Raw genomic sequence first — 25,745 nt, forward strand, 5'->3', positions numbered from 1 at the left:
AATAATAATCACAATAGTTTATAATCAACATCACAATGAGTCATAACTAACACCATAATGAGTCATAACCAACATCACAATAGATCATAATCAAATATCACAAATGTCATAACCGGGGCATATGATCCTATATATATGCGTTTGTGTTAACTTTTAAATCTAAGTGACTAAATATATATTCAATTTTTTCCTTGTCTTTTTTATATAGTTTCTTTTATTTATTTATTTATTTTACAGTTTTTCCACATTGTCTCTCTTTATAGAAACTCATTCTACACACTTACTATTTCTCCTCAACATTTCACTGATAGGGTTATTGATAACCACCAATGCAACCACAATGCATTATCTAATCCCATTGTCAAATAAATTCTCCAAACTTCATCAACAATTCAACACACATACATATACACAAATAAATTCCCCCATTCTTAGAGTAACTTTTGGGGCTTTGAGTCTTTGAGTTGATCAGTTACAATCGTAGCTACGGCTAGAAGAGAAGAAAGAGAGAAAATGGTTAGTGATCTATGGTTGCAAAATTATGTTTTTTAAAAAAAAAATTGTGTCTGCAAAAGGAATGAGAAAGAGCCAAGGATAAATAAGTCATTTTATTATCAATTTTAACATTGTTTAAGCCAAAGTTGGGAGCTTCTATTTGCACATCCCTATTCCCCTCTTTACACACACTTAATAAAAATTATTTTTATTATAATTTTATTTTTAGGTGAAATTACTATTATGGACATTAAATAAATACATTCGGAAGTTGAATGTCAAAAAAATAAAAAAAATTCGGAACTCTACTTTCGAACAAGTTATTTCTTTTCGGAATGCTACTTCCTAACCGATTGTTTATTTTCGGAAATCTACTTCCGAACCAATTATTTATTGAAAAAGATGTGTAAAAAAGGGAATGGGTGTGTGCAAATAGAAACTCCCGCCAAAGTTGACCCAAGGGGGAATCTTGATATTAGTTTCAAAAGTAAAGGAGGTTAGAGTAATTTTTCAAATCACAAGGAAGGTCCCTGCAATTATGCTAAACCTTAGGGGAGGTAAGTGTAATTTACCCTTTTTTTATTTTTAAAATTCAAAATAAACAAATAGTGTACGGACAAAGTTTTTCAGCAAACTATGGTAAAACGTGGTTAGCAATCTCGTGCTAACAATGTTTTTTACTTGAATGTAAACACTTGTGGAAAAAATCAAACACGAAAAGATAGTTCAGATAGTGTCATGCGTTTAAGAAAAAACGCAACGTTTCACCATAGTTTGGGAATAAAGTTCGTCCGCACATTATTGCTTAATTTTTATTTTTAAAAATAAAAAAATAAAAAAAGGGTTACAAGCCCTGCAATTTTGACTTCTACACAAGTTTCCTGACTCTTTCGATTCTTTTATAGATTTGACAGGTGATATGAGCTCCTTGTTTGGAGATTAGTTTTCATTTCTTTTCCTTCCCTCCCCCTTTTCTTGCTCCTGTACACATTGTGCACACATAGTTCAATTTTTTTTCAAAGTTATTATCCCAATTTCCAGACCCATCCACAACTGCACAAACATAACTAGGACAGAGGAACTAGGACAAAGGAATCCATACGAAGTCAATACATTAAAAAAACTACTCACAAAATACTGAAAAATGCATACACAAGCATACGAAAATAAAAAAGTGCACACTAATTTGAACTCGTTTCCAGCTAGACTCTGGTATGTTTATAAGATTTCTGCAGCCATAGGTTTTTCAAACTAAGAAGGTATTGCCAACAGCAACGGTAGTTTTTACTAGCTTAAGAGCCCAAGTAAATGAGTATCCGAGAAACTGAACAAGATAATGAAGCATGGTGCAGCCTTCTGCATTCTAACCCACAACAAATCTGCATCTGATCATCTTGTGCACCATCTACTACCAATTCATATGAGAGTAAAAAAAGGGCTCTACTCCAGTGGTATAGGGGTGTGGTAGGTCAGGGTAGGTAATATTAGGCGTGACCATGCCTGGACCGAAAGACAAACAAAAAGGAAATTCACTGTATAGGGATCTCAATATAAGCAGACTTATATAGAAATTTTCAGAGAGGAATACCTGCCGATTGTGCACATATTCCAAAAATGAAGGGACATCTGGATAGCGGACCTGATGACCAGTCTCAACTGGAAGAGATTTTTGAAAACAAACTATATCCCCATCTTCAAGCTGCACACAAAGGTAACAAAGTCAATAGCAAAAGCCTCTATGCAACAAAACCATACAATGAACGATGAAAAACTTGTACCTGGCTAGATCGAAATGCAAATTTCTTGTCAATGGGTTCACACATCACAGTGGGCTCAAACTTTATCTCCTGAACATAACAATGCCCTAATTAAGAAGCTTTCAGATATAACAATGCAAGACATGCAATTCTAGGGAAACCAAAGTGAAGCAAGCATGGAAAAAAGAATAGGTGCAAACTGAGAATTTCATATAGGCCTTGTATGTAAATTCATTCATGAAACTAGCTTTTATTATAATGTCTTGTGGTAAATTATTATGTATAGTTAGTTGGCTGCTTCCATACTTTTGCTTATAATTTAATGATTTACAAGCTTCCAAAAAAATGGCCATTTTAACAAACGGCAGATTTTCCGGACACTGGCCTATGTTACATGAACCCAGGTGCAAGTGCCAGGTGAGGGTGCATATCTAGGGTTTGGGACCCATCAAACCTTTAATTGAAGGATACATGATGTGGGGAAAAAAATATCATATTTTCACATTTTTAATCTATTTTGTGGATGAAAAGGCACTTTATTCATTTTATAGTAATTATGCAGCAAAAAATACATATACTGATATTGTTAAAAACAATTATATGACAAATTGAATTGATTTATGTACTTGCAAAGCGCATATCTGATTGGAAGTATTGGGCACATATCTCATACCCTTATCTAGGTGTCAAGTTTTTGACATGGATACTCGATTTATTTTTGAAGAGTACAAGTAACATAGTTCCCCCCGCCCATGGTCAATAATATTGGTAATGTTATTAGGTAATTTGAAGAGTCTTTAGTAATTTGGAATGGTCTTATTAGTCAACATTCCTTAGTTTCCAATTTGAAATCTCATTCTAGTAAAATTAAGAGTCTGGCAATTCCAAACATTAGATGAAGTTTGGGAATTATTTTGAGCATTTATTTGTGTTTATTTTAATTTTAGTATCCTATTGGACAAACTTTATATCATTATTTTTTAATACCATTATAACCTTAAATCAAATTACCAAAAAGGACAAAAACTAAAACCCTAAAACTCTACCCATTTCAGCTTCGGCCGCTGCCATCTTCGGCAACCACCCTAGCCTCCTCCCCAGCTCCCTTGCCAGCCCCCACCCCTCCCCACCTTCGGCCACCACAACCCTAGCCCCTTCCTACCCTCCACAGCCACCACCTTCCCAACACCATCACTACGACCCAACCCCCCTCCCCAATGCCACCATCACAACCCAACCACCCTCCTCCTCCTTCGCTAAATCCTAAATCAGAAAACCAAGATCTATTCTCTCACTCTCTCTCTCTCTCTCTCTCGCAAGGATCACAGTGGGAGGGGGCGTTTGAGGCAGGGAGGGAGGTCGCATATGACGGGGGAAGAGACCTTGTTGGGGGGTCGCGACAAAGGGGATGGGGTGCTAGGGGGTTGCGAGTGAGGGGGAAGGGCTGGGTGGGGGTGGCTTGAGGTAGGGTTTGGGGGTTAGGTTGGGGTAACATTGGAACTAATTAGGGTGTAAAAATAAAAACAAATCTCAAATTTGAAAATGAGGTGTTCACAGAGGTGGCTGTCCAACCAAATTTTTGAGGTGCATTTAGAGGCACCCATAGTAGTCATAGTCCATGGGCTGTAAATTAGGTCAAGTAATATTATTTTAATTTTACTTCTTGTCTTAGTTTAGAATATTTGTAGTCACCAAATATTCTGAGTTTGTAAATTTGAGTCATAGTCATTATAGAAGTAGGAGAATCTTTAATCTATAAATATATATGTAATCTCAACGATTCAATGGAGTTGATATTGTCGTAATTTAATATAGTGTTGTGTGAATTTGCCTAACCCTTGTGTGGGTGAAGCACCCGTCTTCTTCTCTTCTGTTAAAACCTATCACCTACTTCACCCACTTAAACCTACTCCACTAAACCTAACCCACTACACCACTACCACCTCACCTACTCCACTAAACCTAACCCACTACACCACTACCACCTCCACTTCACCTACTCCTTACCTACTACACACTCACCCTCTTCTATATATAGGAATCATGAATCATTGTAATAAATATAACATTATATCAATCAATAATACAATTCTCTATTTCTCTTTATAAATTAAATTTCTACATGGTATCAGAGCTATAAGATTTAGGCCTATACTCCCTTCTTTCCGGCCGGGCAGCCGGCCGGCAACCTTGCCTTCGCTGCCCGCGGGAGTTTTTCAACACATATCACAAACACATACCAGAAACTCTTCTTTCTTTGTTTTCTCATCTTCATCGTCACTAATTTCTTTCTCTGTGGTGACTCCACCCTCCTCCGCTGCTTCAACCGCGCCCTTGACGTTTCATTTGATCACGAGCATCAAAAGCGATCCATGGACATCGATTTGCCCAATTGGCACTTCTTATGCTCGTACTTGATAAAGTCATCGGCTTCAGCATCAACATCCTCTTCGTAGACTTTGTAGCCACTATGTTTGGTTTTGACAAATTCATCGGCTTCAGCATTATTTTCCGCTCCATAGACTCTGTAGTTACCGTCGTTAGCATACTCAGTAGCGCTCTCATAGTTCTTCTTCTCCAGTATGACCTGGCGAGTCTCTGGCTTCCTATAACCATAGGACGACCCATAAACATCTGGGTATGGAGGAGCATAATGGACAACTGGCCTTTGAGGCATTACATCGAACACTTGGTACTCTTCTACGAGAGATACAAAACCACTACCACCATCAAATCTCGATTTCACCGCCGTCGGAATCGCCGTCAAAGTCGATCGGTTCATATCCGATGTCGATCTGATCGAAGCACTAGACTCACACACAACTCTCTACGACTCCTTCGAATCAATGAATCCATCTTCGAGAAGATCAGCCATCGCCATTTTCTCCAACCAAGATCGTTCACCATCAACCACTCAGCGACTTCGGGGCCTCAGCTCTGTTCTGCCTCAGATCGGAGTCCGATCTCCTTTGCCGGTCGATTTTTCGAGTTCAGAATCGAAGCTCGCTGCTTGATCGCACGCCGCTGCGGTCTGATCAAGATCCTCGCCTGAGATCTATGAGCCGGTCGATGCGCCGAGCCACTGCGACGTCCTTGCAGCCGGCTTTGGCCAGATATAAGAGAATGTTGGAGAGAGAGTGCAATAAAATGGCTAGTAAGGTGAGATCAAGTGAGCATGCCTGAGATTATCTTTCTCTCTCTCTGTTCCTCCCTCTGTGTGTGTGTGTGTTATTGAATTCCAGAAAAGAAAAGCTACCCACGTGATTTCATCTCTCTCAGCAAACCCAGCACAAATGGAGAGGGGCTACGAACCTCTCTCTCTCTCTCTATGCACTGACTCTCTCTTTTTTTTCGGAAGCTTTGAGTTTTGAAAAGTAAAGACACACTAGACCCACTCACTTCCTTTTCTTATGAGGAGAACATTTTTAATATCTTTATCATCACACCAGACACCAACTTTTGTCCCCCTCTTTTCATTTCTTTTTATTTTTATATTATTCACCCACCTCTGCTTTTTTCAACTCTTTATTTTATTTTATTTCATTTCCCACACTGATGTGTTTCATATAATCCATCTACCAATTCTTTTTATCTATTTTCTTTATCCCTTGTTTTCTTTCCTTTTATTTTTATTTTTACAAAAAAAAAAAAAAAAAAAAAAGAAGACGAAACTGCACACCAAACTCATTTTATTCATATCAGGGGATCAACCCCGATCACAATTTTACACCCAAAAAAAAAAAAAAAAAAAAAACAACCACATCCACAGGCAGGATTTTCTTCTCTACTCTGCTGCAGGTCTTTTCTTCTTGCCTCCGTCCTGGGCGGCCCTTGACGGTGTTGCCTCCGTGTTTCCCACTCCACTGGGCACGATCACTCCACCCTGCTCCTCCACTACAGCATATGGTGGACCTCCAAATCGGAACATCACGGTGGCCTTCCGCTTCAGCTCCTTGTTTTCTGTCTTTAGCACACTTATCTCTGCTCGCGCATCCTTATACATGCGTTGGAGCAGAGCCAGCTGGGAGTTTAACTGTTGCACCTCATTTGTCCTGCTCTGCAGCCGGTGCGACAGGTTTGTGACCGCAGTCATGGTTTCCACACATGACTTCAGAGTATACTGATTGGCCTCAATATCAGTTTGCACCGCCATTTTTTGCTCCACCGAGCGCATCGGAAAGTTCAACGGAGCAAAACCAGAGGTGTTTGGTTGAGGTTCACTGGCCACCGCACTAGTTATTTCTCTTGTGGACTCGTTCAATTCTGGAAAGAGCGTGAGCAGACGGGAAGAGGAGGCCATGTTCTGGGTCGCTGGACGGGAAGAAGAGGCCATGTTGTTGAGTGTTTCAGAGACGGGTTGGTTACAGAGTATTACAGAGTTTCTCTCTCAGCAAAGGAAGAGTTTTTTCAGAGAATTTTCAGAAGTTTTTTGTCTGCCTCAGCCTCAGCATCAACCTTGGTTAAATAGCCGAGGCAGCCACGCGTCTCGCGCGCCACTTGACGCCAGACGACAAACGGGCGCGCCAGCCAAGGCACTCACGTGCCTCGCCATCATGTCCGGCACACCTTTTTATGACTTGGGCTCGCCTTTTGATGGCACGCCTTTTTTGACAGATTGGGCACACCTTTTGAGGGTGCGACTATTTAGGGGTCCGACAAGACTCTGTAAACTGTCCCGACATTGATTCCGGTTAGTTTCTACAAGGGTCCGACAAGCCTCTGTAAACTGTCCCGACATTGATTCCGGTTAGTTTCTACACGGGTCCGACAAGACTCTATAAACTGTCCCGACATTGATTCCGGTTAGCTCCTTTATGGGTCCGACAAGACTCTGTAAACTGTCCCGACATTGATTCCGGTTAGTTTCTACAAGGGTCCAGCAAGACTCTGTAAACTGTCACAACAACTGTCACAACATTATCTGCTACAACGGTCCGACATGACCCCATAAACTGTCTTCTACATCGGTCTGACACAACCATCCAGTGTCCTCTACAACGTTATGACACCACCATACAGTGTCTTCACCATCGGTCTGACACGACCATACAGTGTCTCCTATCCTCTTTTCTTTTATGTATTCGTCTATTTTCTTATTTTGTTACTCTCTCCAAACTCAAGTTGGCTAGTTCCTATCCCCCTTGAGTTTGCGGGGGGCTGTTAAAACCTATCACCTACTTCACCCACTTAAACCTACTCCACTAAACCTAACCCACTACACCACGACCACCTCACCTACTCCACTAAACCTAACCCACTACACCACTACCACCTCCACTTCACCTACTCCTTACCTACTACACACTCACCCTCTTCTATATATAGGAATCATGAATCATTGTAATAAATATAACATTATATCAATCAATAATACAATTCTCTATTTCTCTTTATACATTAAATTTCTACATCTTCTTTGTGCACATATCCGAGTTACTATTCTCATGTTACTGGTCACAGCTATAGAACAGACCTTAAAACCCAAGCCAATCAAATTCAAATCATCTTCAACATCTTGTCTTACCCTTTGGCCACTAAATCCACATTAAATACCATAAAATAGTTGTTGGCCGAAAACAATCAAGCGACTACTTTCAGAAATCTTGTAACCTGCAACATTTGAAAATCCATCTCACACTAGCCTTACACATCTAGAAACCCTAGAAACTCTGTTCTCACTCATAAAACCTTCTCTAAAAGCTTTCTACAACCAGAGCCCACTACAATTCCTATTGTAGGTAGCAATATTCCAAGTTTCCTAAAGTTATCCTGCATCACTAAATACCAGTAGTGATGCACCACAAAGGATGGCAGAACAATATTTGGCTTCCTGGAACCACCACAGCGCCAGACATCTACCCAGAAATAAACCAAAGTGTCTATTGTACACCACAGACTGCTGCTACACCATGAAATTTATTGTTTTAAGTCCTTGTCAGTAAGATATTCCAATGACCTAGATAAGGCACTTTTGGTTACTTACACTTATTCTCTTATGGCAGCACTATGAATAATCTCCGTAAATTACTGCCATTAATTTTTACTGAAGAATTTTTTTATAAAAAGAAAAGAAAAGAAAAGAAAACAAATGGCTTCCATACTTCTACCCAAATGGGGTGCTCTAGGGTTTACTAGCCCTAGTTCATTCAATCTCCTTTCTTCTCCAAGTTAAAGGTCTTTCCACTTTTGCTAATGCTATTAATTTGGTTGAATTAATTATTTCTTAGTCCGAGCCATAAGTTTCCAGATTAGAGTGATCCCCTCCAACCGTTATTGCCAGAAATATATTTCTGTAATGTCTCTATTCAATAGAGTTGAGTTTATGAGAATTTCACCATGCATTCATGATTTCATATGAATTTTGCTTACCCCTTGTGCAAGGTGAGCTTTTCTTTCTTTTATCTTCTTATAATTCTTCTCCTTTTCTTCTTCACAAGGCATCCAAGTTAATATTTACCAGTACTATTCACAGCACTGAAGAAGACCAATTTCAGCCCTAAAACCCTAGCCTATTAATTCTTTACCAAACCCAAATCACTTCTAACTTTTAGCCTACAGTTAAAACCAAGCTAAATGCATCCCTCCATAAACGAAAAGCAAAAAAAATTCTTGGTCTAAAGCCACCAAAAGACTAATTGTTAAGTAGTTTTGTTAGAAGTTTCCTCTACACCACCAAGAGTTAAAATGTGGGGTCACCACCAACATCTAAAATGGCTTAGAGTTCAAGAAAACGGGGTGATCAAATGGCTTAGAATGCAAACCTTTTAATCCTACACAATTCAAATTGGAATATTAAGACAGCACATCAAACACACACACACACAGAGACCACAATAAAATTGGAATTTTATCCAGATTGACATGCATACCTCCCCACCCATTTGGACTTTAAGCAACACTCATGGTTAGTGTACCAGAATGGACAGAGTTCATAAAAGGACCCAGCTAAGATGTGGCACTCCAAAAGACATAATTGTGTAATGGAAAACAAACCTCATAAAGATCAACCTCTTCATCAGGAGCGTAGCCAGCCATTTCATTTAGTTTCAGTAGGATTTCTGTTGGCTTAGCCATAGCCTTCACAAACAGTCTTCCAACATAACTAGAATAGCAAAGAAAATAAATTGTAGGTCAAATCATTTGTAATTACTGAAAATTTGAAGAAAGTTATCAAATAAGTAGTTAACTACCGTAGCTCTTCTTTATCATAATCATAAAGCTTGAAAAAAAGCAAAACATCATCTTTTGTCTTGTTAGGAGGAGGAATAGGCTGTAAATCCTGAAAGACAAAGAATCAATAACACACAAAAGAAATTTAGAGCTATAAAAACAAAAATTGGTGCAAGAAAATTACCAGTCCAAGCTCCACTTCCAAGAACAACTTTAGTTCTGCATTGTGAACCTTATTGCACATCTCCCTCAACTGACCAACCTACAAAGCAATGCAAGGCACATTTAGTTTGAGGAGCACTTATTTATTTATTTATAGTTTGAATAGTCATCCGCATGAACCCGTAACATCTAGTCCCGCTAGAATTAAATGACTAGGATCGGGCAATAGATTATCACAAAGGTATTGGGAATTGGAAACTAAAAACAGATACTGTATAATCAAAACATAATTAATGGATGTTGCGTTAACCAGAAAACAATACAGATCTAACACAGAAGTAATGAATTTAGAACTATAAAAATCCTAGTCAAATTCATCTTAGCATAAACAGGTAACATGAGAAACAAACTCCAACACATCAAGGGAAAACCACTAAAGGTATTGATGATGATGATGATGATGAAGGCTTTACCATATGGCAGTATATGAGGAAGAAGTTCAATAAATGACTTACTCAGCAAGGAATAAAGTTTGCATTTGATAATATAGCATAAAAACATAATCAATTACAAACCGAACAACATGGATTCTGTGAATCTAACATCACAGAAGTTATAGCTGATATACTTACTGGGTCATGTTGGATAAGTGTTGAGCAGTCTTCCTACAGATTGTGCACCAAAATTTTGTGAGGCAGCAGTTTAGGACTTTATTACAACCAATTATGGTTAGCTTTTGAGGTTGAAAGGTGGCCAATTATGGGTAGGGTTTTATGACAAAACGTAAGAAAGACAAGGAAGAAATTTTGGAACTAATCTAGGTTTTGGGAACAGTACCTGAGTACAGCAACTCTGTACTTTTGTGTGCTATAGTAATATAATTCAATGATTGGTTTGGCTAGGTCCAGAGGAGTTTAAAAACTAAAACAAAGAGTAAGGAAATCTAGATTGGGCATTGAAAGAGGCTTAAAATTGCAGAGAATTGAAAGAAAAAACTCTGGTGTTGGAAATTGAAATTGCATCACAAAAACCCATTAGAATTTCAAATCTTAATAAAATCCCCTAAAACATATTTACCTCAAATAATTACAAGAATCAAAATGGTACATACAAGCTTTAAGGATTTCCTACCCCGAATAGAACTAGGACTCTGAAATTGAGAACTAGACTTTAGAACTAACCTGTTGAATTCTAAAGTCCATCTAAACCAAATAATATTATTGAACATATAACTAATAAAGTTACCCCACTCTCTAACAGCTTAAGCTTTTTAGATGAGTTGGTTGTCATATCAACAATTCAACTTAGTCCTCATTTGGGAACAATTTAGTAACTTTTTGGCTATTAGGCTAAAATATGGACTAAAAAAAACTAGTATGTTTAGGATAACTTTTTGACTTTTTACGAAAAGATATGCAAAAAGTAGAGAAAAGAGAATCTTTGACTTTTTGGTATGGGTTGTTAGCTTTTTAGTTTTTTTAGTGACTTTTTAACTATTTGGCTAAACGGGACGCTTCCCAAACGAGGCCTTAGTATCAAAACAAGATCCAACCTTTCTTGTTCTTTTGTTTTTGTCATAATAATGTCAAAAAAGAAAAAAATAATATCCAGTATGATTGACTAGCATGTTTGCAGTGGCAGAACCAGGATTTTGCCTCCTCACATGAGAAAAAAAATAAAACCATAGAGTTACGTATTTCATACAAAAACAACAATAAATACACTTAACTCAAAAAACCAAAAAACATTTTCATCTATATACACGTAAATATCATAAAAATTTAAAGGGAAAATTGCAAAGACAGGGAAAGAAAAACAAAAAATTGCAAAATCATAGAAGAATCAATTTAAATTACAACAAAAGTAGGAAGATAAAAAATAATGACAAACATGTGAGGTCTAAATTTTGGAAGACAAAAATATCCCCCTCTGCCATTTCTCTCTTTCTTACTAGCAAAAACTGTAACCACCCTCCCCCAACCCCCAATCCCAACCTCCAGCCATGGCCAGTGAATAAGGGTTGCGATGTTTAGGGTTTTACGATCACAATCTAGAGGGGGGATGAGGTTGCGAGGAGAGATGGGTGAAGGAGGTTACATGCGTCCGGGAGGGGACACGGATGCATTGCAAAGGGTGGTGGAGTGGCTGGGAGTGTGGGACCAGGGAAGGACTTGGGAGCGTTGTGGTGGTGTTGGTGATGGCAGGCAGTGCTGGTTGGATGAAGGGTGGGGGCAGAGCTAGGGAAGGGTGGAGGGTGGTGGCAGTGGCAACACTCAAGGTGGCGCTAGCGGTGGATGGTGTTTTGTTGTCATAAGAAATAGAGGGATGGAAGCGTGAGAAAGAGGTGATGAAAAAAGGGGGAAATTTGTCAAATAACCCGTGTTTTTGTGATTATTTTTGTTCTTCCCATTGCTTGTAATTTTGGCATTCTTTCTATTACAACACTAAAAAGAGTACAATGCACAAAGGGAAGCGAAATTCAAAAGATTCAAACATAGCATTAAAAAGAAAATTATAGGGAATTTGTTAAAAAAATAAAATAAATCAAAGGTTATGAAGATTTAGGAGGGACATGTATGAAATTTTAGAGGGAGGCAAATTCAAATAATTTATCTTAATAATAAATAGAAGTTAAGGTTAAAAAATTTAGAGAGGGGGCACATACCCCCTAAGTCATCACATGGCTTCTCCACTGAGTGTAATGAGTACAACACCTAGAGGCTAGAGCCATAGATCCAAAATATTTTAGTACAACATCTTTAGATGATTCAGATTTTACTAGTCAAAGTTCTTACAACTCAAAACTTGTAAAATGGACTTCCTTGATTAAAAATGTGTCTGACATGTGTAGGTGGACATTCACCCAACAAGCATCCCTAACAATTCAAGTTTTCCATATAAATAAAGCATAAAACTCCCTTACTATGCCTGAAATGCTTTTCATAACCTTAAACATCATTTTATTCTGTAAAAAAATATTAACATTTGTCAAATCACCGTGTCCTTGGATATGGGAATTAGATGAATGCAACAATTGGATACCAATCCACACAAAATTCCTATTCATCTCCTGTACCCAAATCCATGTAACATAGTTTAGCAAAAGAGTCAAATCTCTCACACTTTTAAGCAGATTTTTAGTATCAATTGGCAGCAGGTTATGAATTATCAAACATAATACTTTAATAGAAATTCAACATAAAACTTCCAAATTTAAGGGTATAATTCAGTTACAATAAAAACATGTCTATTAAATCTTTAAATACAACTAGATAACAGATCTTGAGAAATTTTCCAAGAATTATGCTCATTGAGGTTTGTGTGATACAATTCGACCTCTAACTGTTATGTTTTAAAGTTAGAGAATCTGGGTATGATGCCAAAAATATCTCCTTCAATTTTGGTTTTCTCCACTTTCAATAACCTGCAACCAAACCTAGTAACTAGCCCGTATCATATAAGATCCACACCATTTGACTTATAACATGTTATCTAGCATGTGAAAGATATGAAAAAATAGAAGATGATTACAGTTTGTGTTTCCTCTAGACGTGTCAAAGGTCGGTTAGGTCGGTATGTATGGTTTTGGCGCTTTGCCCACAGCCAAAAACGCTGAAATTGCACAGGTATACCAAACTCTTTAGCAACCTCCTCCTGCATGCAGCTTCATAATTAGCCACAATCAAAACACACAAAAATTATGCAAATAATTTGATAACATGACAATTGAGTAATAACATAGCATAGGTATCTTGTCAAGCACAGAGTTAAGGGTTGAAAAAATGATATGTCACAAAGGCAAAATTTCCACTGTAACAAAGCATTTGATATTAATGCCACAAGAACATCTTCAAATAATTATGGTACATAAACAGACTAAAATAAACCAATGATGTAAGGAATGGAGTGTAATCATTAAATGCCATTGACCAATCTGGATCTTGCCAATGGATGTTACCAGGATGGGTGGATTGGATACCAAAATAATTTCATTATTTCTTTTAGCAAGAGGAAACTTTCAAATTCCAAGTTGCCTTCTCACACTTCAAGTCTTCAGCTTGCCATGACACCAAGAAACTGCGCCTAGATAGTGTACACTTGTCATTCAAATCAAATCCTAAACAAACTCCACATTCCTCTACGCTACAACATATCTTCCCAAGAATTCTTATACAAGTTAAAATCATAACCAAATGTCATTAGCATATTCAACAACTTCACAGCTTGTCTATCAAATGTCATTAACAAAACAAATGTCACTAACAAAACAAACAGACCTCCTTTAATAAGACATCTCCTATGCAACACCAAGGCAACAATAATGTCCTTAACATTTTTCTATTGATTCATAATATTTCACATGTTCCATGAGAAGGGAAAAAAATTTGAAACACAAAAAAGAGCAAGCGCACAGAGTAATATGCTCATCATTCTTGAACTTTGCGATTACAATGCATTGCCAATTACTCTACACAATGTTGAAAAATCTCTGTCAAACAAACTCAATGCACTTAGTGTTATCAAAGGTGTGCCTAGGTACACACATAGCCCCAAGGCGCACTTGAGGTGCCTCAGCACTTCAGAGGCAAGGTGACTTTAATGTTGCAGTCAAGGAGCTCAAGGCAGGTGAGACGCAAGACACACTTCTTCTTCAATTGTGCCTAATTTGTTAAAGACATGATATCAACCCCTTGATCTAATAAAGCCCATTATAGTTTTTCATGTTGCTCACATCCTATCAAAACCCCCCTAATAAATAGATAGCCTATGTTACATAGACTCTCCAAATAAATCAAATACTCGTGTCTGACACCCAACACTCAGATAAGGGTGTTGGGTATGTGTTCGATACTTTCCATTGGACATTTCTCATATATTTGTATTTAAGACTATCTTACATGTATCCTCTGTTGTGTAATTGCTATAAAACACCTTTTTGACGTTATATGTTACATATAGTACCATTTTATCTCACATAATAGATTAAATATAAAAAAATATGACTCTTTTTTGCCGAGTCCGACCTCTAAATATACACCCGCACCGAACACCCATACCCGAGTCCATGTAACATAGTAGATGGCCTCAATCCCAAACAACAAATCGAAGATAAATGCATAAACTTTTATATTTTGACTTACATACCATTATTTTTTGTTTTTTTAATTGTTAAATAATTTAATTTGCTTAATTGGTTTTTTATTTACCTAATTGTTTAAATATTTAATTTCTTAAATAAATACTTGGTTTTTTATTTACCTTCTTTGTTTAAATATTTAATACTTAATTGATTTATTTTATAATTGCTAAATCGCTTTTAATTGTTCAGTGTGAATTTACTCCATTTGACATCGATGATGTGGTGCAAGTTATTAAGCACGATGTAATGTGTCGAATGATAATAATCTCATATTAAAATACAAAGTCTCATCAGTTAGTACATGGTAGATAAAACACAATAAATTTCTCATACAAAAAATAATAATGTTTTCATTCGGGCAATTCAGGCGGAGCAAAATTCGGTGGATGTAGCAGTATTGTACAAAAAATTATGCAATATCTATAAAATGCGCTTCGCTTTGATGAAGCCTGCACCTCGTCTCACACCTAGGCCCCTAGAGACCTTGGGACCTTAGTGCACGTCTGACCTTAAAAAACACTAGATGCACTTAACACCAACCAGAAGATCGCCTTTAAAATCAATTGATGAACCAATATGATTAAGAACCTAATGATCATGGGATCCAGCTAAAAGTTTAAAATTAACATGAGAGAGAGAGAGAGAGAGAGAGAGAGAGAGAGAGAGAGAGAGAGAGAGAGAGAGAGAGAGGTCAAAATGCAATCAAAGAGCACTCAGGCGACACAACAAACTGTGGCATCCATGCACAGCTAGGTTTAGGAAAAACTATAAATGGAGTACCTCACTTGGTTCTATTTTATTTTTTTTTGGATAAATACCTCTCCCTTGATTCTATGACAAAAATAATTATTCTCTCAAAAGCCCTAGCCTCTCTTAAGCCCTAGAAAATGTAGGAAACTTATGCCCTTTTTATTTAGAGAAGACCTGATGTTTTCTTCATGAAAACTTATTTCCAAAACTGTATTGTGATGGTTTTTGCCCAAAAACCACACACGTTGCGAACACTAAAATCAATCTTGGTGCATTAGTTGGTCCTGCTCATTGACCAATTACTATAGGAGCTACGTAGCTTAGATCTAGAAAAGAGAAGACCAACAAGAGTTTGAAAGTCACTTGTGAATGGAGATCGAACTCGCAAGTTCAAGGCATATGGTCATAGAGTCTAGTGCAAGCTGGGTTAGGCTTGTAAGTCATTAACCTAGTCTCGAAAATTCTCTCTTGTTCAAGCAGATTCTCACCAGCAAGTTGCCTCATGGTTTTTCCCATGGGAATGTTGTGTCGAAAGTTATCCATGTACGTAATGCGTTCTTATTATTGACTTATTTACTGCAATATTGTGTCATTTCCCTTGATTGCAAGATTGACATAAATTGGAATTAACAATGTGATTAACTTGATTAATCCACTATGGAGCACTCCAAATTTTCAACTCTCTTCCGGATCTATAATACTGACCCCTACTCCTCCAAAGCCCCTAACTTGGAGCAACTATTCTTTGCTACAAGTATCACAAACAACGACTACACAGCTATTTCCAAAACAATCCCAAGAATTTGCTAAAAGCTTTTATTATCTTCATCATCTTCACCCAATCTGAGACATCCCTTTTGGTCATCCCCAGCCTCCTCCAAACTTCCAGCTTTAGAACTAGATCTATCTGTGGCCCAAGATAGTCGCTGGTGTGCACATAACTGGATGCAATAGATCCCTTCCTCACCCTCAACCCCATACAGCATCTCTATACCCTGTTCCATAGCCCCACTACCACTCAGTTAAAACCCAACCCCCATTGACATATACAAATAAATAAATAAAATCCCCAACAGCAAGGCCCCCTAGCCCTTCGTCTCCCTCAACATCAGAGAAAGCTAGAACTCCCCATTGATTGGAAAGAGCAATGGCTTCTCCCTCCTCCTCCTCCTCCTCCCTTGGAATGATCGTCAAAGAGTCTCATTGATGTAGCACCAAGGAGGGAAGAAGAACAAAGGACGAAACAAATGGGGAACCAATCCCAAATCAATATCGCAATAATCAATACTCAAAATCACATTCCTGTCCGATAAAACCATTACCCAAAAATCATGTATGTAGGCAAAAGTACTATCTACTTAGGAAACCAAACGAAATAAGAAACCAGCCATTAAAGAAACAAATCTTATTTAAAACATAATTCCTAATTATAATAAAATTCCTATATTCTTAATTTATTGTCATCCAATGGCTTTTCATTCCCCATCACTCAACTTCTTCCCCAACACATAGAGCAGCCACTTGCACTTGCATCATCTTTTCCACGAGAGTTGACACTCCTCTCAAACATTCCTGACCCAAAGCAGACACCAAATCCTCAGAGAACACCAACACCTTCCTCTCTATGGGCATGAGCCAGAGCACATGAGAACTTGACATCAAACAAACTTAAGTCCTCCCCTTGCAGCAGAGATAATCACCTCAACCAAATTTCTTGATAAACAACCTTTTACCTATACACAGAGACTAAAAACACCTTCACCCTTTTTCCCTTTGCCACCGTCAACTACTTTTCTAACTGATTGTTGTTTTTGCTCCCCACCCCACTTCACAGTCATCATTCTTCAGACCGTTGCCCCATGAAACTCCCTCTCAAAACAGAAACTAGGCTCTCAAAAGAAAAAATGGAAATGGTAGCTGTATCAGAAATAGAGATGTCCTTAGAAGGTGTTGGTTCCATGACTTCTCTCTCTTTATGATGTTCATTGAATCCCTCAAGTATATCATTGCATTTGATCTCTATTAGTCAACTTTGTGACATTGCTTGACAGTTGTCAAATCGAGATACAAATTCTACATCATATTTTTTAAATAGTGTATCGTATTTTGTCACATCATTAAAAAAAATTAACTTCTTTAAAAATAGGTAGAAAATAAATATAAATATATTTCAACAAAACATAAACAATTTATGAAAACAAATCATTAAATAACATATAATCATATTGTGAGAGGAGGCATACTTCCTGGAAGTGGCAGTACTTGTCTAAGGGAGAAGAATAACTTTGATCAAGAGCAGTTTAATGGAAGTTGCGTGTGTAAAGAGTTTGGGGAATCAGTGAACCATCTCCTCCATTGCTCGGTGGCTAGCAAGATATGGATTTTGTTGTTCTCTTGGATTTTGTTGTTTTCAATTATTGAAGTATCTTGAGTTATGATTGAGTCACTTAAGGATCTTTTCGTCTCTTGGGGTGAAGGTTGTCCAAGAAGCCGTTGAGAAAGGCATGGAATACAGCAACTTCATGCGTTATATGAACAGTGTGGAGAGAGCACAAGAAGAGATCATTTGATGAGTTGAGATCTCCATTAGTAGTTTAAAAGGATTTGTACTCTACTCTTTGTTTTTGTGACTCAGACAGGAGTGCCCCATTTTTATTGATTTTGTCGGTTCAGTTTATTGGTGATCTATTGTTGTTTATATAGGGCCCCCTTTAGAGCAGTTTTGATTAATAAATTTACTTATCAAAAAAAAAAATCTCTTTGTTATTAAAAACCCCAACCTCATGACATCATGATGCATAATTACAACCAAGGACACTTGGTCACCCCAACAAAACTCATCTTGGCGGGATACATGAACCACAAAGGAAATTTTAGCCTTGTCTCCTCCAAGCCTTTCAGATATGGAGGAAGTTTCACTGAAATGCCTGAAGGAATCTACAGAAATAAGAATACATAAATCCAGGACATCCTCATAATGTCACCTAGAGATAGAAGAAATTAGTGGAGGCCTTGACATTAGAAAATTCACATTTCTTGATCAACAAAATGTAGAGTTTTGTGTGTTCCTAGATCTGCAAACTCAAAAGGCTACTATCCAACTAAGCAAACAATTTTGAGATACTTAAGAACAGTATCTTACTAGTTCTTGTGTAGTTCGGTTTCTCTGTTTTTCTCAGTTTCTGCTTTTCCTAGTATCCTCTTCTTCTGTACAACTCTCTGATCTCTCATACACGAATTTGGTCCTATTTTTCTATTTCCAGTAGTAATGTACTATACTCTTCACAAATAGAGAAAGGCATATACTGAATCAGTACCTTGAAAATGTTAAAAGGCATCTGCTTCTGAATACGAAAGCTCCTAACTTTGTCATGGTCAACAAGATCAAAATATATATCCCTTCCAATCTGCTCTACAATGTCTTCATCACGTGCAACCTAAATGCATCACATAACTCTTCAGTAAAGAATGGTCAGTTGGGATTACCAGTTATGCTAAACAGTATCCTGTTCAGAAGCAAGATTGATGGCAGTAACCTTTATTATAGTATACAGGTGAGCCTCAGCTTTTTCTTTTTTCTTGATCTCTTTTTCTTCTTGCTCCCTCTTCAACCTTTCCTGGGATATGCCATTAATGTAACTACGAAACATTCTAAAATGGAGGATAGATAAATTAAATTGATGACATACAATACCAGAATCTCACCCTAAGATGTTCAGCAATGTCCTTCTCATCCACATTACAAATTATTTTCTCCTTGTCACTTTCGCGTATATACACCAACATGTATGCATTTGAGTACTTCGTGAATTTAAAGGGAGCATTATTTAATCCAGGTTTTGTCTGAGGTAACTGTCACATTGTAAGCAAGTAAAAGAGGTTAAGAAAATGTGGCACAAGAATAATCACAAAATTGCCAGCGATCATAGTGAAAGCATAACCTCTTCTTCACCACCATACTGCTCCTCTAAAGCCCTCTTGATATCTTCTTTTGTCACCCGTTCATCATCAAATTTATACCTGAAAGTATATCACATTTTATGGCACAACAAACAAACTGTGGAAGATGTGATTCATCACCACAAAAAAGTGGTGTAAGGTGCTAACTTTTGCACTTTAGTCTCTCCATGTGAACATCAAATTTAAAAAATCTCTAGAATAAACAAATTGCAATCTTCTGCTTGGGTATTATATTGCTATGATGCAAAGAAGAAAAAAGGGACTGACAAGGTTCCTGAAAGGATTGAGAATTTTTCATATACTGGATAACTACAAATGGAGGGTGCAAAAACATTAAAAGCACAACGCAACCCACCAATTATGTGGTATAAATCCTCCTCTAGCCATGTATCTTTACAAGCATATTGCTAAGGAGTGTGATCCCAGAACAAGTCAATAGGAATGTGATCCCAGAACAAGTCAATAATCCAACCTGAAGTGTGGACTCTGGTGCACCACAGCTGCTCAGATTGCACAAGGACAATGAATATTATGACCACCAATGGATGGAACTTATAGTTCATGCACTATGTTATACAAAGATCCAAGTCTAGCAAACGCTAAGAACTCCATGACCAATTTTCATACTACTTTTTAAACCATGAATTTAGCAGCTAAGCATTATCAAATTATAAAGATGATGGATAGCTTTTTTACAAGCATATAGAAGACAGATAATTCTATTTAGAAAGTTCTTTGTTGTTTACAGATCTTCTTCATACAAAAAAGAATATTCTGTATATAGTTATATAGAAAAGTTGCCCATGACTTATTTTAAACAAGCATGTTATTGTAACATGCAGCATGTGTCAATGTAAGGAACTAAATAGCACAGCAAGACTGATAGTTATTATGTGTGTATGTGCATCTGGATGTGCAACTGAACATTGAATGCTTACCACTGATCAGAAAGAGTTGGCCTTATAAAGGCATAATAATGTCCACCATGCACCCCACCACTGTGGACTAAAACACTGCAAACAAACTCAAATTTGTAAGAACAAAACAAAATTCAGCATATCATATACAAACAGTAAAAAAATAACACAAAAATAAATAAATAAGGATCTACATACATCACAAGATGCATCAGACATCAGTAAGCCACACGTTAGCCTTTTCCTCTTTTGAACAAACAACATTATTTGCATGAGACCAAAACCATGTACATGCAAAAGTGTACATACAAACTAAAAAGAGCCAAATATATATATATATATATATATACAAATATTATCTGGAGAAAAGAAAATTTCTGCACTGAAAAGAAAAGCACCGCCCAAAACTCTACACATTATCTGGAGAAAAGGAAAGCTCTCCTCAACTAAAGATAAATAAAAAGTTACAAATATTCATGTCAATTTATGCACTGAGGTATTCAAATTGGTTAAGTATTATTGGAAATCAATCAAGCACAATATTTCACATTATGTAGTTAGAACTAGTATGGTTGTTATGTTTAGCGCCATAAGAGTTAGTTAGAGTTAGTTGGGTCTTCTATCCTATAAATAGGTGGCTAGGCTCCTGGGATTAATGATATTTTGATATTGAATATTTCAGAGCTTGAGAGCTCTGGTATCCCAATTAGGGACTCTCTCTCTCTCTCTAATGAAATCTCTTTCTTGATTTGGCTCCATCACCACATCTTTTCATATTTTTCCTGCCCATCTGCTATTTGGAAGAAATTACAATCCCCTCCAATTAAAAGCGATTCAATGAATTATTAATCATTAATCACAACCTGAAAAGGCTAAATTGAATTGTGGCAGTGTATGGATACACAAAATCATTCCTTTGTCCATCACAGAAATAATTAATCATCAAAAATCCTATGGCAAATTTACCCCCAAGTGGTTTGGCTACTGTGGTTTTCATTTGGAAATAAGGACATAGCCCGTTGTGGTTTGTGAATCAAAGTGCACCGTCAGTTTTTCCACCCAAGTTAACATCATGTGAGGGATGTGTGCCTATCAGGAGAGTAAACTATTTTTTAAGACAAAAATACCCCATATACATCTTTAAAATTTCAGAAGAATGCCATTTTCTTCCCCTCTCTACCATCGTGGTGGTGGGAACGGAATAGAGTGACAATTGGTGATGGTTATTTTGTTGGTTTTTATATAAATATATATTTAATTCCGAAGGGATGAAGAGAAGAAGAAGATGATATATGTGTGTGTATTAGGGTTTAGTTCATAAGATGAGAAAGGAAGAATATAAAGGCATTTTGGTCATTTTACAGGTGTTGTCAATTGATTTTAGTGGTGCACTTTGATCCACAAAGTACAGGGGGCTGTGTGCTTATTTCAAAATGACAAGGAGATCATTTGCACATGGGGCAAGCCATAAGGGGTTAAAGTGAAATTTGCCCAAATTCCTAATGAGGATACACAAGGAAAACTCATAGCTTCAATTCAGATGATAAACCAATACTAGAAATATTCCGAGATTAAACAATTTTAATAAGACAATGCCTTATGGTGGCAATAACAAAGTCTGTACCACCACATAAGTGATGTGAATCTGAAGACACAAAGAATTCCTAAATAGGCCATGTATTCACATTTATTATGGTTCAACCATGCAGAAAGGTAAACATCCATAGCTTATCAATCGGCAGAGAGTAACGAAGACATTAACTATTACTTACCATAAGGAATAGAAACAATTACTCCAAACCAGGGGAAGAAGAGGAAGAGAGAGCACCATAAAATTAAGCTAGGCAATTCACTGACTATAAACTAGATGGCATAAACTAAGATTTCAAGTACCTGTGAAGTGTGTAGAGGTTTCGAATGCTCCTATTGGCTTCGGGTGACAAGTATTTTCCATTCTCTCGATCAAGATCAAGTTGCGAAGGGAACTCATAATGGTCATTAATCTGTAGCGCAAGAGTAAATGGAAGAATTATATAAAAGAATAACATAATCCATCAAAGAAAGTTCCATTATCCAGAATAATATTTTCAGCCATCATTTAAAGGCACACACGAGATGATTCCCAAGTACTCAATAGTTAAATAATTCATTAAATTGATTTCTATAATTGAAGTTATTATTCAAATCGGGAAACATGAGTGTCATATAAATCAATAGACATCTGTTTGATAACTCAGCCTTCACCAGGTCATATATAGTTGATGGCTACAAATGTAAAACTCAAAGGAAAACATAATAAAAAGAAGACAAATAGGGAACCATTAATGTGTCAACAACATTAACACATGGATTCCAACAAAAAAGATATAACACCAGTAGTGTCAAGCAAAGCAAGTGCATTCTGCAGATAACAGATCATGAGGCTTGCAGAAGTAAAGCAATTACAACAGCTTTTAAAAGGTTATCTTGCCCAGAATAAGGATGAATTTGTACAAAACAAAAATGACATTTATCATAGAGAAAAATTCATTACTTTACCTCCTTATGGTAATTGAAAAGTTCAGCCCACACTTCTCCTTAAAACCCAGGTATTAAGGAGAGGGAAACTGAAGCCTCAAAACCAACACAGATGGGGCAACTCTAGGCGATGTTGGACACATTCCAACACACACTCCTGGACCACAACATACAGTAGCTGGATAAACGACACACCAGTCACAGGCCCAACCAAGCTTTGATACCAAATTGAAAAGCCCAGCCCACACTTCTCCTTAAAACCCAGGAATTAAGAAGAGGGAAACTGGAACGTTATAACAAGCACAGATGGGTCAACTCCAGGCGATGTGGAACACATTCCAACAATGGTTTGAGCTCTAAACACATAGCCAGACAGGCGGTGGAGCATTCATTAGCAGGGGTTGTGTTAGCCTACAGGGAGGATGAAGCGTTCTATGCTTACCGGACTGTGAGATGGAAGTAGAAAGGGTAGACAAAGCCAATAAAGACAAACGAGTTTAGGATGAAAGCAAATGATTGTGATCCCATGGGGAATCATGGGCCGTGACTATGACCACTTAGTTTTCTATACTATCGGACTCTGAGACAGTACAAAGACGACGTGGTTATGGGATACAAATAGCTCTGATATGCCCTGAGGAATTCTCACATTCATGGATTCCTATTTCTATCATGGTTAAAATATAGGCAGGAAGACTCCTTTTGGCTTTGGATTAAACTGCAACAGTTACTTTTTCTGTCCAAACTAATGGAAGGTGTAATACACTTGCCATTTTTGAAAGTGGGCATAAATTTTTCTTGAAATTAAAGTAAAATAAAAAATGTAAAAAGTCATTTCTACACTTCATCTTCATCGTCCCTTCATTTCATCATCTACCATCAAACCCTAAACCACCCCGCCACCTCACCTTGCCTCCATGACCACCGTTATTGCCCCTCTCCCTTTTTCGACCCCCACAGTTGCCCTCTCTCACCTTCCCAATTGTCACCAACATCCCGTCTCTAGTCCCCACCCACAATCGTTTCTCATGTTCCCCGTCTTTTTTGCAGACACTGGAAAAGTGTGTATCCCTATTTTTAGGAACTGTTGGGGTGAAGCTTTTTGAAGAGCACACCTTCGATTGAACTAACTGTACCCGCAACGGATTTTATTGTAAAAGATTACATGGTGATTACTACGAGGATAAAAGACAAATTGTATTGTACAATCTGTTGTTAACATGAGAGATCTTCACGAGGCTCATATCTGATTCTCTTCCAGATCTAAACTCACAAATCTCCAACCCATATTTTCAATTAGACCACCAAATTAAAGAATTAAATATCATTTTTCATATATAAGTAGTTGCATATAAATGTATAGACATATGTATAAGTATACATGCCAAATTTGAAACTAAATTTAAAAGTTAAATAAATATGATTCTTTGTTTTTTTGGGGATAATAAATATGATTTTTAATTAAGTTAAAAAATTAATAAATTTTTGCAACAAAAAAAAAATTCTAAATAAGTTAAAAGGTAGTAAAATCAGACTCTTTTTTTTTTTTGGTTATAAAAAAATCAATATTTAAATTAAGTTTTTTTATTTTTTATTTTTTGCAAGAATAATTTGTGGGAGAAGACTAAATGTCTTTTTACTATAAAACTTAACGGAACTAGTATTGCAATTTAGTCTAAAATCATAAAGAGGTCTCTACTTATATTTGAATCATAAGGGGGTAAAGTGCTCTCGCCCGTAACCAAAAAGGGGATGAAGTGACTTTTTCATTTTATTACAAGTTAAACTACACTAGAATAGCATAAATAAGAGCATGATCAAACATATGGGAATAATTTTGTCAGCTTCATGTGAGAATAGAATATCGTAAGGCATGAAGTTTTTCTTACAACCCAAAACACACCAAAAGTGGTGCAACCTCTGTACACCAGGTGTATACAATCCATCTATAAGGCTTCACCAGGGGACTGTTCTCCCAAAAAGTCTAAAAGTGCAAAAGAAGATTTACAAAAATTTCCTTCGAGTCAAATGAAAAACATGGATTAAAGTGGACTTTAATCTATGTACAGACAAACTTCTCAAAAGTCCACCTATTTCATTCCCTACACCCTCCACATTAGGCACATAAGTGCCACCTTCAAAGCTTTCAGGACTCTCCTGGATGAACACCCACCTGCCCAAGGTTGACTAAGCATTTAGAGAAAGGGCAGCATTATCCAATTAACACCAAAAATGAAGAGAAGCAAACTGCATAGCACTCTCATCACCTCACAGTGGAGAAGTGGTCCACTGATTCCGTCCCTTTGTGGCACATGCAGCACAAAATAAGAAGCAAGAAACCTCTCCTCACCAGGTTGTACTAGCGAGGATAGAATCAAGAGCTGCTGTCCAAACCCAAAAAAACAAGACACCTTCGATGGCACCCCTGACTTGCAAATACTTCCCCAATAAAAAAATGTTACTTGATCCACCAACAAGACTAGAATGGAAAGAATTACCTAAAAACCTCCCATTTCCACCATTCCATCTCATCGCATTCTCCCCATTCCAATCAATCTCAAACACTATATAGAAGCTATAAAAATTCATTAACAGCCTCTAACTCCCAATCCTAGATAGGCCAAATGAAGTGCAGTTCGTGCAGTTCCCAAACCACCCTTGCTTCAAAAATCCTCAAATAGTTTGATACCTACGCTTCCTTGTCAGCTACTATATGATATCACTCCAGAAATGTCCTCATTAAAGAGGTATCCATAGACCATGGGTGTGTTTGGTTTGGTTTGGTTTTGGGAGATAAATTTTCAAAAAAAAATTTAGGGAAAGAGTTTAAAATTTTTTTTGGTTTGTGTGATTGTATATTTTGGAAATAGTTTTGGA

General features: G+C 37.2%; 1 protein-coding gene across 4 annotated transcripts in view; it reads right to left on the reverse strand.

Annotated features, from left to right (window-relative positions):
* LOC145814281 (ubiquitin C-terminal hydrolase 13-like) overlaps window positions 1-25,745 on the reverse strand; it is a 70,239-nt gene that overhangs the window by 12,371 nt on the left and 32,123 nt on the right. For 2 of the 4 annotated variants that reach the window (XM_082910925.1, XM_082910924.1), the window contains exons 10-21: window positions 22,245-22,354; window positions 20,373-20,447; window positions 19,416-19,494; window positions 19,180-19,326; window positions 19,011-19,091; window positions 18,792-18,911; window positions 13,116-13,238; window positions 9,607-9,684; window positions 9,443-9,522; window positions 9,246-9,354; window positions 2,274-2,342; window positions 2,084-2,194 (exon numbers count right to left, since the gene is read on the reverse strand). In XM_082910925.1, the coding sequence (XP_082767051.1) occupies window positions 2,084-2,194; window positions 2,274-2,342; window positions 9,246-9,354; window positions 9,443-9,522; window positions 9,607-9,684; window positions 13,116-13,238; window positions 18,792-18,911; window positions 19,011-19,091; window positions 19,180-19,326; window positions 19,416-19,494; window positions 20,373-20,447; window positions 22,245-22,354 (1,182 nt within the window). Of the gene's footprint in view, window positions 1-2,083; window positions 2,195-2,273; window positions 2,343-9,245; window positions 9,355-9,442; window positions 9,532-9,606; window positions 9,685-13,115; window positions 13,239-18,791; window positions 18,912-19,010; window positions 19,092-19,179; window positions 19,327-19,415; window positions 19,495-20,372; window positions 20,448-22,244; window positions 22,355-25,745 lie in introns of all 4 variants that reach the window. The other 2 variants (XM_082910923.1, XM_082910922.1) reach the window with 1 other exon arrangement.

This window comes from Camellia sinensis, unplaced genomic scaffold (assembly GCF_055761805.1).
Source record: "Camellia sinensis isolate YWXY unplaced genomic scaffold, ASM5576180v1 Unanchor1, whole genome shotgun sequence".
Classification (NCBI taxonomy): domain Eukaryota; kingdom Viridiplantae; phylum Streptophyta; class Magnoliopsida; order Ericales; family Theaceae; genus Camellia; species Camellia sinensis.